This window comes from Anopheles moucheti, chromosome 3, assembly GCF_943734755.1.
Source record: "Anopheles moucheti chromosome 3, idAnoMoucSN_F20_07, whole genome shotgun sequence".
Taxonomy (NCBI): domain Eukaryota; kingdom Metazoa; phylum Arthropoda; class Insecta; order Diptera; family Culicidae; genus Anopheles; species Anopheles moucheti.
Genome location: NC_069141.1, coordinates 91,920,265 through 91,932,529, shown reverse-complemented (window position 1 = coordinate 91,932,529; position 12,265 = coordinate 91,920,265). Strand labels below are relative to the sequence as shown.

General features: G+C 44.6%; 3 protein-coding genes across 5 annotated transcripts; 2 read left to right on the top strand and 1 right to left on the bottom strand.

Moving 5' to 3' along the window:
* Nucleotides 1-68: 68 nt before the first annotated feature.
* LOC128301297 (uncharacterized) lies at nucleotides 69-2,436 on the top strand. 3 transcript variants are annotated; one of them, XM_053037696.1, is made up of 3 exons: nucleotides 69-500; nucleotides 576-1,064; nucleotides 1,572-2,436. In XM_053037696.1, the coding sequence occupies exons 1-3, from the start codon at nucleotides 338-340 to the stop codon at nucleotides 1,601-1,603; spliced, it is 684 nt and encodes a 227-aa protein (XP_052893656.1). In that variant the 5' UTR covers nucleotides 69-337; the 3' UTR covers nucleotides 1,604-2,436. The 3 variants fall into 3 exon arrangements, with proteins under 3 accessions (XP_052893656.1, XP_052893658.1, XP_052893657.1); XM_053037698.1 differs by having other exon boundaries at nucleotides 1,192-2,436; XM_053037697.1 differs by having other exon boundaries at nucleotides 579-2,436.
* A 3-nt stretch (nucleotides 2,437-2,439) lies between these two features.
* Nucleotides 2,440-3,651, bottom strand: LOC128301298 (protein NDUFAF4 homolog). Its single transcript, XM_053037699.1, has 3 exons — nucleotides 3,450-3,651; nucleotides 3,291-3,382; nucleotides 2,440-3,214 (listed from the first exon to the last, which is right to left on the bottom strand). Exons 1-3 carry the CDS (start codon nucleotides 3,592-3,594, stop codon nucleotides 2,879-2,881), a joined length of 573 nt encoding a protein of 190 aa, XP_052893659.1. The 5' UTR covers nucleotides 3,595-3,651; the 3' UTR covers nucleotides 2,440-2,878.
* A 284-nt stretch (nucleotides 3,652-3,935) lies between these two features.
* LOC128304011 (SKI8 subunit of superkiller complex protein) lies at nucleotides 3,936-5,181 on the top strand. Its single transcript, XM_053041123.1, has 4 exons — nucleotides 3,936-3,948; nucleotides 4,021-4,321; nucleotides 4,389-4,627; nucleotides 4,707-5,181. Exons 1-4 carry the CDS (start codon nucleotides 3,946-3,948, stop codon nucleotides 5,163-5,165), a joined length of 1,002 nt encoding a protein of 333 aa, XP_052897083.1. The 5' UTR covers nucleotides 3,936-3,945; the 3' UTR covers nucleotides 5,166-5,181.
* The last annotated feature ends 7,084 nt before the right edge of the window (nucleotides 5,182-12,265 follow it).

Below are 12,265 nucleotides of genomic sequence, written 5' to 3'. Positions count from 1 at the left end.
AATTGCTGTTAGGTTGCTGAGAATGAGTTTCGTTGATTGGGAATCGCGCTTTCAGTCAAAAAGAAAAACGACGGCGGCCTTCTTTCTTCTTTCGCTACTGACGATAATGATAACGAGAATATCCTAAAACTGAATTGTGCTCGGTGTTATCAATCACTAAAACAGAAACTTTGTTTCCAAATTCCTTATCGTATCGAGTGTATGTGTGGCAGGATAAAGGGAGTGTTTGCTTTCAGGGAAATTGAACCGTGCATAAACAAAACGTACTGCGTCTTGCCGCAAAGGGATTGCTGCACTGGTGGAAGAGGCGGTGGTGAAAGGTACAAGAAAGAAAGTCATGTATCCGGATCGCCGACTATACTTCGTGGTGCTGTACGTATTCGCGATTCAGCTCCGGTTGTCCATAGGTGGCAATCCGCGAGATAGCGCCCAAGTCAGTGCCCGGAACGCATCGAACAATGGCACCAATAGCAGTAGTGCGAGAAACAGTAGCACCAACAGTAAGTGTCGCTCTTAAGCACCTCGTGACATATTAACGGTTGTAATCTTAAACCTTATGTATCCTTCGCTTCTAGCAGTTGCCTGTCGGGAGGATGTGCTCGATCAGTGCCCCCCGAATGCATCATGTGATAGGGGTCAGTGTGTTTGTCTTTTCGGCTATAAGCTGAACCCCGCTTATCTCGGGAAAAATGCTACCAACAGCCTGTCACCTTTGCCAGTTCCGAGCACCAATGTTGCCTACACCACGTACTGTCTGCCGGATGATACTGGCGCAAAGGCAACTTCCTTGCATGGGGGACTCAGCAGTGATAGCAGCAAATCACCGGGAGAAGACGGTATGACGAAAGGAGAAGGTGGAAATACGGGACAGCTTCCTTTGCGGGAACCGGTCGAAGCGCATCACATTCTGGGTGGCGTGCTGATTCCGCTCGCCTTTGTAGTGATACTCGTTGGCAGCGCTGTGCTAGCTAAACGTACGGATCTTTGGTCTCGACTGCGACAACGGTTTATCGCGCACAGAAATCGCCACCGACGGCGACCGGCATACGAAGACGTGGTGCTAGGTAATGATTCCGATGATCCGCCTTTGATCTAAAACGAAAGCAACCGAATCCAACCAGAGTCTTATCTTCTTTTTCTTCTCTGTCCTATCTTTCCTCTGCCCCGCATATCCCCGTTCGCACCCGCTAGTCACTCCGTCAGTAGAGCACCACCGTTGAGATCGTATTTCGGTGCAAGCATGTAAATCTAGAGTGTAGCTGCTGATCAATGTGCTTGTTGGTATTTTCTGCTTAGAGTAGATCTCTGTTTCTATCCTGAAAATTAACAGACTCCTATCTTCCATACCCGTTATCCCTGATAAGGCGCTCCGATAAGCAATCCGACCCTTTAACGACATACTTAGTCTCGTAATCATGAAGCGTAACCGAAATCTCTCTGTTTCTCTCTTACTCTCTATTCTCTTCTTTCTCTATTCCAAAATATTCCTTTTCGTTACTAACAACCCTAACCAACCAACCAACCAACCAACTAATCATCCAAAACAACGACCGACAACGACGATTATGCAGTAGGCTTTGAGCCACAGACGGGCAGGCTTTGAGAACGCCAAAGAGAACTTTACCATGTGGAGGGGTGTGAGTTTAAATAGATGTGCTTGTTTGATACCGCCCTTCGAGTGCGAACTTCCTCCAACCTACGTTCCTTACCGAGCAGAGCGTTCCATGCGCCGGTAGTGTACGAAGAAATAAGTCTTAAGTCAAAGTTAGTAAGCAACATAGCATCCAAATCATCATTAAGCAGATGATGATCATCATCGATCAAGCAGAAAATATCGTAAGATAACTAAAGAGGAGAGCAGGATAATCGATGCAAGAGGGTACGTTGATACGGTGGTTGTTAAGACAGAAGGCAGGTATGATACAATCATGCCAAACATTCCGTATTCTTTTTCAAGCGAACTAGAAGTTAAGACTTACATTTGAGGATTACGAGCGATTTCGCTACGTAAAGCACAAAACAAAAACCTCACACGAAATAAGAAAGCGTTTTGAACACAAAAATACACTTTCAGACACACCAAAAAGAAAAAGGGACTGCGCAAAGAAGGGTACGAAGAAATTGTAAGAATTTAGGTATTAAAACGATCAAATATTATTAAAGATCGAACATGTGCTGAGGGATTAGTTTTAACTTAGTCCGATCGGTATCTAAGTCTGACTTCCGTCATCCATTGGAGGAGTCATGTGAAACAGAGATTTTTTTCCTTCCAGGAGAACATTAAATAACATAATACAATAATATAGGGCATAGGTGAAAAGGGTCGTCGAACGTGGATGAGAATCTAGTTGTGTAAGTTTTCATACATAGGTTCCTTTTAACAGCGTTACATACATACAAATCTATCAGCATGAGATTAAGATGGAGAGGAGTGTACAGTATGAAAACATAGAAACAGATCTACTAAAAATGCATTTCAGAGGAAGCATATCACTGTATTTGAGGGTGGGATGAGGGGGAAAGGATTCGTAAGGAAGATAGGAATGGGAGGAATTGTATTAGCAACAAAGTTAGGATGAACATCATTTCTAGTAACCAGCTATCACGGGTTCTTCCTTTCCCCTGGCGCATTTCCATATCATTATAACATTATCTTATTTTACATTTTCTTGTGTCTCCATCTACTTGTCCATTGCATTGAGCCATAATTTTCGTCATACCAAAATATGTATTCTGTGATAAATTTCAATAAATGTCTATATTTTTAAGAAGGTAAACTTAACGCTATGTTAGCAGTTGCGATTGCTTTCTGGTCACATTTTCGGAGTTTAAGCATTGGGCAACGGTAGAAAGTTGGTTTTAAGGTCGCTTCTATTGTCTACTCAATTTGTTTTGAGGCTTCCGTTGCTCTTGTAAGTATTCTACGCCGTTCGAGGTTTTTGTCGGGTAAATGCACCTCGAACGATTTGAAATGATCGAGTATGTTTTGGACTACAGGTTCCTTCATGCTGTAGTACTCTGCTATTTTCGCCGAGGTCCACTGCTGCGGATCGGTCTGGTGGTTTGCAATAAATTGCACAGCTTGTCGAAGTGTGCAACGACCTTTAGTGACTGTACGTGGTTCCAGATGCCCAAACTCGTACTCTTCTACGGTAGAACGGTTTATTGGAAGAGGCTTATCTGGGTCTTGCAATTGACTAGCTTTCGGGTCAATCTGGAAAAGAACAACAGAACACACAGATGCTACACAGTGTTCAAAGATAAACGTTTTGCTCTCAATTTCATCATACCGCTACATCTTTCGAGGTAACATAGACTTGGCGCAAATTTTCATCCAATAGCACATTCTTACGACTCTGTTCTTCAACAACATCCGGATGCTCTGCAACATACGAAACATACATTTTTCATTTAGAATTAGTTTACAGAGAAGGTCATGTTGTCCTCACCTCTCAGCACACGCTCGAGATCTTTCAGATTCGATTCGTACTTTGGTGCCGGTTTGGGTTTCGTTTGCGATATCACTTTCTGGGCTCGATTTTCAACATTAAAACGTTGCACCTGGCGTCCGACAACGGACATTACTTTACCCATCTTTGCCACAAATTACAGAACATCTAATTTTCCGTTTGATATCGGCAGATTGCGTAAACACACACCGCTTTGACAATTGTAGCGAGGAAAACTGAGCATTGACATTTTGTTTGTTGTCCACGGTTTGTTTATAGGTGAAATTTAAATAAAATTATTGTTATGTTGGTCAGTTGCAGTATCAATTGTTTAAAGAACAATATTTTAAAGGATCATTATGTTCATTAATGTATTTCTTGTAAGAATATGCTTCGAAATAGACTTGAATTGACGCATACCTCCGATATTACATATCATTTTCACCGGGCAGCTGTCAGATCAATAAAAAACAAAGCAACAATAAAAAGCCGCAAGATGGTACGTACAACAGCTACCGCTATCTTAAAACAATTGTTATCGGTTAGTACAATTCGACTTGTTTCATTTTAGTACTCTCTACTGCACAAGGAAGAGGCAGCACACGAAGAAAGCATTTGGTCCTGCGCTTGGGGTCGCATAAAGGTACGCCCAGAAGGTGCCGACGACGAAAACGATGACAACTCACGAGATTCAATCGCAAGCAAAAAGGACACGGGCGGCGAATATAGAGATTTTATCGTTACCGGCGGCGTGGACGATACGGTTAAGATTTGGGATGTACACCAAGACCGCAGCAAATTCAAGCTTCGGAATACCTTCAGCGGTCACTCACTCGGTGTCGTTTCGGTGGACGTAAGCACTAGTGGCGAAGGTGAGTAAAACGCTGGCCATTTGATAAATTGTAAATGAGTACAAAAATATTGTTTTTTCCTCTACAGTAATCGCTAGCAGTTCCCTGGATTCAAGTCTGTGCATATGGAAGGCGGAAACAGGTCAACTTATGAACCAAATATCACTCGGGCCGGTCGACTTGTGGACCGTTGCTTTTTCCCCGTGCGATAAGTACATCATATCTGGTTCGCATGAGGGAAAAATTTCTCTCTACAGCGTGGAAACAGGCAAACCGGAACAGGTGCTAGATCCACAGAATGGCAAATTTACACTTAGCATCGCATGCGTACGTATTTCGTTCCATAAATGTACGAAAGCTGTTAGCCTCAAGCAACAATAACATTTTAACCATAATTCATTTACAGAGTCCCGATGGGAAGTACATTGCGAGTGGTGCCATCGATGGAATCATCAATATTTTCGATGTAGCTGCCGGAAAGGTTGCTCAAACGCTCGAAGGACATGCGATGTCCGTGCGCAGTTTATGTTTCTCTCCGGATTCCCAAATGCTGTTGACGGCCTCCGACGATGGACATATGAAGCTGTACGATGTGGCACATTCCGATGTAGTTGGTACACTTTCCGGACACGCGTCGTGGGTATTATCGGTGTCTTTTTCAGGTGATGGGAAAAAGTTTGCTTCGTCTTCCAGTGATAAGACAGTAAAAATTTGGAATGTCGCCGAGCGCCAGTGCTTACATACGTTTACCGAGCATGTCGATCAGGTGTGGGGCGTTCGGTACAGCCCAGACAGTAAAAATGTTATTTCCGTGTCGGAAGATAAATGCATTAATATGTACGATTGCCCACCCAATGTTGTATAAATCGAATAAATTCTATTCCTTTTCCGATTTGGCCTTTATCAATAATCTACTTTGAATTAGTTGATTCGCAATCGATAAGCCATCCAATAATATCACATAACCTTTGAAGAGGGTACAGATATAACATACGTGACATATTTTTGTTTTCGATTCCCCAATCTAAGTGAATGAGTCCGCATAATAATTCATGTCGGGGAAGAAAAAAATCAAGAATTCTGTTCAAATATTGCGAATTCGTTTACCGGAATCCTGCGCTTGTAACCAGATAAAATTTCAATGTTTGCTATAGCTCCACCAATTATTCGGTTTCTGTCCTGACCTACACAAAAAGCGCCAAAATTGGCTGCCAAGTGGCAATATTCATTTCTTCAGATATTCAATATTAAAGACTACATTAGAACCCGCAACCTCATGCATAAATCAATCTTGTTCGCACTTCATTAATACCCTCGTCTAAACCGATAAAGAAACCCCGAAAGGAGCCTGATCTGTTTTCGTTCGTGCTTTCGCTTTCAACTCACTCTAAGATGTTTTTTTTTTCGTTTCCGTTCAACAACAAACACAGCACCCGAAAGTATGCGAATGTTCCGAATTTTCTCATGCATTTCTGCGATTCAGTAATGGGAAATAAAATTAATAACAGTGGTCTCCATTTCGTCCCAAAATTCGGTTTCAGACTAAAAGGTTCGAATGGGGAATGGACAAAGCAAGAGTCCTCCCCAATGTCCCGAGGGTTCGGTTCGAATTCCATATCGAAACCGAAATCATTCGCGGGGAGAGAACGATGCCATGTAATGTTTGTCTCCGCAATGGAGTTACACTTCATAGGCCACTGATTTCTTCCTTCGAGACCGTTTCACATTTGATCTCCTCTTTGGCCTCCCCTTTTGGTGTGCTGTTTTTCGTAAGGTTCAGTGACACTGGACCTCCAGTCCCAAAAATCCCAAGACGGTCGAAAAAAGGGAAGGTCAGCAAGTATGTGCTAATATTATGCAGCTCGTTTCCGGTCCCATCGCCAGGGTGAGCGAAAGTGGAAGAGGATGTCAGTAATGATGTAAACTTGGGCAGAAGGTCGTGCAAAGAACAAAACGGTAAGAATCAAATCGGGAAGGGAGCGGATATAGTTAAACGAAATCTGTGTTACACTGGGGACCACATGGGGATAAAACAGAATCAATAAACACTGACAATTGTTGGTGAATTGTTCATTGTGCTAAACATATCTCAACCGGTGTTTTCTGGAATGGAAACAGTAATGCGAATCCAATGGTGTACGCATTTTGATTTGTTCATATCGCACTAAATGCATCCGATTGGCAAGACATCTGTTTTTCTTTTCTACGCATCCATCGTGTTGTCTATGTTGTGCCTATTAAATCCCCGCCGCTTTGCTACTTCGATTGCCTCCAGCGCATTCGAAGCTGCACGCCGATGGCTTTGTTTTTGTTTTCAGCCCGTATGCACTGCACTACCACAAACGGCACACTTCGATCGCTTACGATGACTAATTCCTCTCGAAGACCAAGCCCACCGAGACCTCTGTCTCGTGTGCGGCGGTTCGCAATTCAAAGCTACAACGGTTAATTGCGTAGCGTGTGCACCTTACATGGCAATATACGGGGGGATGTGTTTGGTTTGGCTTCGTAGCCCTTCCGAAAACATCAGGGCTTTTTGTTCGCACACAAGCGCCTTCTTTGTTTCCCGTTCTTGTCCCCACCATGAAATGGTTCCCGATCTAATCTGCATTTGAGGCTGATGTCGCTCATAAATATGCTGGGATACAGTGCAATAAAACACATGCCCAATTGATTCGAATTGCAAAAGAGTTTGCGTTGAGATTACACATCGGGGCCATGCTCAATGCCCACTTCAGATAATTACGAGTAACGAGAATTCGATTTGACCGTTGGAAACCCTTTTGCTTCTGTGCCTAGGGCCTAGTTGTGTGGGTATGAGTACGGTTTAGTGCATGGAGCAGTTAACCGTGGTGTCTGGTAATAGGAAACGCCGTCCATACACATCATATCGGTTTGCCAGACAGAAGTGACATTAATTAATTCTTGTCGTTAAAGAACGGTATCCTGTAATGGATATTGGAAATCCCATGTTCGCGTATTTAAGTTATACTGACGTTATATATTATTCATGTTTAATATTAGTTCGGTTGGAAGATTCAGCATTTCTCCAATTCAATTATCTTCTTCACAATTCAAAATTTTGTAGTTGTTCAACAAACTGGTTAGTCGACATTACATCCGTTTATGTCGACTTTAGCCCGTTGTTGTATATGTTGCTGTACGGGGTAGAATGCGTAATCCAGCACGATAGTGTGTGTGTGCAAGTTAAGCATCTCTCTTTCTTTTTCGCGTACGCATTCAAATCCGTTTCGTTCCATTCATCTCGCTATGTCATTCCTCTCTTTTGTACAAACGCATTCTTTCTCATTCAATAAGCGTAGGATGGTTCTATCTCTGTTACTCGTGCTTCGTGGAATGTTTAGGTGCGTTGCACACTTGACGCTTCTATGCTGAACTTAACTCAATTTTGGATCAATTTTCACATTTTCATTCAACCAATCTTCTTGGTTAGCATACCCACTAGAAGAGTGTGATTTTAAAGACATTAACGAAATATTTAAATTCTTTACAGCTTCGAAAACCCTCCTTTCAACACGAAGATCGCATCGCTAAGCGCACCAATATGCATCTCGCACATTGATACTGCTCGTGTGTAGTGGACCATTGCTATGTTCGTGGAGCTTAACGAAAGCTTTTATGCTCGCACATTGGAGCCGAAGGGTGTTGGTGAAACTATGTAGTGTGGCGGGAGGGATGTGACGATGGTAAAGGGGATGAACAACCAAGCAAGTACCTCGCCGCTAGAGCGAACGCTTCCATGGCGCTTACAAACAGTCGTTGTTTCGCGTTTTCCCATGCTTGTTGGTCTGGGCTTGACCGTCTCGTGTTATCGTCGGTTCAGGGCTTGCGTATATTTCGCGAACTACGCGAACCATTCCGCGCTGTGTGGCGGTGTGCTGCCGTGTTTTGTCAGGAGACTTCAACTGAGTCAACGAGGTGCAACGAACATCCGCATCCAGTCAAGCTACAGTTGAACAGAGAATAAGGGGTAATGGCCGTTTCCGGTGGAAACATTCTTTCCTAGCCCGTGATATAGCTGTTGCGTCAGTTCGTTTTGATTGATCGAGATCGAGAGCGTGCTTTGTGGTCAAATTAAGCCGCAAAAGAACATTGCTCCCTACTGTGTGTACATTTGTGCTCGCGTGCGCGTGTGTGTGAAATGTTGGAAGATCGGCGTCAGTTTCCAATTCCGGTGCTGGGGGTGCGTAATGTGATAGGAAACGAAGCACCAAACCAAACAGCAGATCAAGTGGAACCGCAGCAGAAGAAGTGTTGTTGGGCGTCACTATGAAGCTAAAAGTTATTTTTCCAATACGCGTCTCACTCATACGATCACTGATGAACTTTAAGTTTCAGGGAGTTGAAACGCAAGATCCAGAAAGAGCACATCTAGAACTTTTTGTGAAATATCTATTTCTTTGTATTTTCTAAGGTGATCGTATCCTTTGCTGGCACGAATACTGAAGAATTTGTTATATGGATGGTTAGGCAGCTTAAATGTGTGGGCTAATGATGCTGCCGTTTTGGGACGTTTTTGGACAATTTAATAGTATTTTGAAACATATAAGGTCATTAACTAATAAAAGACAGAAAGTGATGGCATGGACACTAGTGAATACTCGTTTCAATACTGTACCTCACCATCCGTATGAGATCACATTCAAGATGTGTTTTAACTTTTTACTGAACTTCGCTATGGCAAACTTCTTGCTGGACATTGGACTTTGGTACAATTCCGCCATGTCGAACAGCATCAGCAGCCACAGTTTAATCTTCCACCTTCATCGGCCGTACTGCATCTCCCGTTCGTTCTCTCCGGTGCAGTAGATGCCAGTGAGATCAGTTTGCAAAAAAAAACAAACACGGGCGCATTTGCGGTAGAACGGAACCGTACGCGAGTTGGCGCGATTGCATAAATTAATGCCCACCGGACTCGCGGCTGATGAATAAACATGACGATCGTGTCATCGGCGACGGGAAGCAAAGCAAGTCGTGTTGTTGTGGGCAGTAGTGGGGAGATCCAATGCACTACGTCACACGGTGTTTCTCGTCGATCGCAAACCAACAATCGATATCCGCGCCGTGACTCTTCAGGACGGGCGACGTCGTGAGTAATAGGATCGTCATGTGAAAATGATGCTAATTTGCACGTTGCAGCGGGGCATGACACAATCAGGTGCTCCTACAGTGCAAAGATATGATTCCATCGAAGTCATGCGATCGTCATAATTTCAAAACCGACGGGGAGGTCACATTTGAGGTTCAACAAGAAACAAAAAAAAAGTTGTCTTACACTGGCCGTGTTTCCACAGAACAAAAAGTGAAACACAGGAACACCGAAGACGGCCGGGCCAACTAGAGAATACACCGCGCCAAATTAAAAAGGTCGAAAAATTGGATCATTTTTTATTTTCGATTGCGCTCGATTGCGAGCGCTTTGATGGAGCAGCAGGGACTTGGGAATTTGGAAGAAAGTTGGGAAGTTTTCGGAGGGCAGAAAACATGCCGACGTCGACGTCGTTCCAAAGACACGGTCCGCGTGTGTTCGACGCTGCCCACCACCGGTCCGTCGTGGTCGTAGTTGTCGTAGTAGCTGGTGTCGGATGCGGAACGAAAATAGAAATTTATGCCATGTGCTAACGCGGTCGGCTATCCACAATCCGTGATCTTCGTCGTGTGTACCAACGCGTCCAACTCCAACGATCGCGCGTGTCACACGCGCACTGCATCGCATCCAGTCGTAATATCGGAGGGGATCGCCTGCAGATAGAACCCGGAAGATAACTACACCGAATGTCCCAGCCGGCAGTGATATTCTAATCACCGGTGTTCTAATGTCTGCAGACACCCATCAGCGTTCATTAGCTGTTACGCTTGAGGTGATGTGCATGTCACAAATCGAAATGGATCCCTCCGCAGCCTCCGTCCGACTCGCTCGCGGTGCTCTCGTCCTACCGACACCTCGGAGGAAACACTTGACTCGCCGCTGTGTGGTGATCTTTTCCCCTTTTGGGGTTACTGCTGCGTTTATGACGGTTTCTCGAGTGGTGCAGTTTTCTCCTTCTCGTGCTGTTCGATGGGATCTTGTAGCCGGATCGCAACCAGTACACCAGAACGCCTGGCTTGGGCGCGTCATCTCGCATACGACGTGCCATACAGTGCTACAAACCAAAACCTGTTCGCCTTTGGGGATTAATTTTCCACGCGTTCTGAATGTGATTTCGCTCGAGCTTGAGCGCGTGTTTGTGTTGTGATCGTAATGTGTTGTATGTTTTGCTTCGTTCGAGTGGAGAACATCATCCCCACAACGCCGGTAATCAGTGAGCGAGGTAGGGAGTGGTAAAACGCCTCCCTTTTCCGCTATCCCTGCGTGGGGCACATTGAAGGATCATTTCCACCGAAACAACAACAACACCGTTACCGCTAAATGCGCGCACGCCGGTTGTTGCAGGCGTCTGTTGCCGTGTTGCCGTGTTGAAATACGAAACAACAGCCAAGAAATCGATGTTTACCAAAGTTTCCTTGGCGTCACTCTGTGTGAGTGTGTGCGCACTGTATTTTCCACACGGGCAAAGGTGTCAGATTTTTCATTCCTAACGGACGAACTAACCTCGAAAACAATACTCTTGCGGCCTGTTACGATATCAGGAGGGTTTCGCAACGATAACAGGACGACACTGTATCGTTGAGAAGGCGAATATGAAATTTTACCACAAAATACACCCTCACACACACTAGACAAGTGCTGGAAGGAAGCAGGAGAAAAGAAGTTTGAAATCGATTTTTCAACACATTGCGGTAAACGAACGCTAAAGGCCTGCGTGTGAATGGGAAGCTTGCTGTTTCCAGTTTCGGTTGGCTGCAAAAGGCATCGAGACATCGGCGGCCCCGGCAAAGCGTTGAAAATAAAAACAGGATCTTCATCAATTCGTCAAAAGGGCGGAGAAAAAAAAGAGCCTCCTATGATGCGCGTAGGTCGTGTAATTGGATGAAACGGATTCGGTTACTTGTTGATGGTGTTGTTGGACGGAAGGGCCAGCCGACGCGTGTGTATTAAAAACGCTCCCAAACCACTGTCTGCGGAACACCATCCGGGCCTATCCGGGTGCGGATTTTAAAGGCCAAAAAGGACGACCCATGGGGAGAGTTTGCCTGTGCTACGGTGCTACTTGTGAAGCGCGATATGCGTTCCGGTGCCCATTCGGATGTGTAATTCTAGCGCATCGGTTTGCTCGTTACGCTAAATTAGTTGATTAATCTGAAGCCCGGGCAGTGCAATAAAAAAGAGCGAACCTCCCCGAATCCCTGACGCGATTATTTCTGGGGCATTAGGTACGCCTCGGTTGTAATCCCGTCCTAGCACGATTGGGATTCATGCAGCCCGCGGGCCTTGGTGTTGGGATTTACCGTTTAAATAAATAATCGATATGATGGCAAACGTCACGGAACGCTTTTGGGATGGCTTCCTACGTACACTGCTTCCCGACAGGCACATACATCCTCCGATGATTGTTAAATTCAATTACAGCTCAATACACTTCCACCAGTGTTGGAAGTTGTAGCTGAAGTACTGCCGACACTTTTGATAGAAGTTAAGCCTTATTGTAGCCGATAGGAAATAATATTCTCTTCTTGAAGCATTGCCACCATTTTGAAAACCATGCATGGAAACGAAGTACACTATTTTCCTTTGTTCCCTTTAGCTGGTACCTTCTTTCTTCGGGTATTCTTTCCGGCTTGGTACTGCCGAAATTGGCCCCAAATTATTCCGAACAAAAATAATAATGACCAGCAAATAACCGACCCTGCCCTCTACACATCCCAATCGCTCAGAATCGAACGAAGTTCGATAGTTCCTCAAACATCTCTTTGTCTGCTCCGTGCTCACAAAGTCTGTAGACTGCAGCTGCATCCATGTTCCATCGTGGATGCTGCGACTAACTGAAGGGAAAATGGCTCTTC

Bases quoted from the DNA above. Each gene is read 5' to 3' on its own strand.
- LOC128301297 (XM_053037696.1), top strand. From the start codon at position 338: ATGTATCCGGATCGCCGACTATACTTCGTGGTGCTGTACGTATTCGCG. The intron at 501-575 runs GTAAGTGTCGCT...CTTCGCTTCTAG, and splicing joins GAGAAACAGTAGCACCAACA to CAGTTGCCTGTCGGGAGGAT. The intron at 1,065-1,571 runs GTAATGATTCCG...ACGATTATGCAG, and splicing joins ATACGAAGACGTGGTGCTAG to TAGGCTTTGAGCCACAGACG.
- LOC128301298 (XM_053037699.1), bottom strand. From the start codon at position 3,594: ATGGGTAAAGTAATGTCCGTTGTCGGACGCCAGGTGCAACGTTTTAAT. The intron at 3,383-3,449 runs GTGAGGACAACA...CGTATGTTGCAG, and splicing joins TCTCGAGCGTGTGCTGAGAG to AGCATCCGGATGTTGTTGAA. The intron at 3,215-3,290 runs GTATGATGAAAT...GTTCTTTTCCAG, and splicing joins TTACCTCGAAAGATGTAGCG to ATTGACCCGAAAGCTAGTCA.
- LOC128304011 (XM_053041123.1), top strand. The intron at 4,322-4,388 runs GTGAGTAAAACG...TTTCCTCTACAG, and splicing joins CGTAAGCACTAGTGGCGAAG to TAATCGCTAGCAGTTCCCTG. The intron at 4,628-4,706 runs GTACGTATTTCG...ATTCATTTACAG, and splicing joins TTACACTTAGCATCGCATGC to AGTCCCGATGGGAAGTACAT.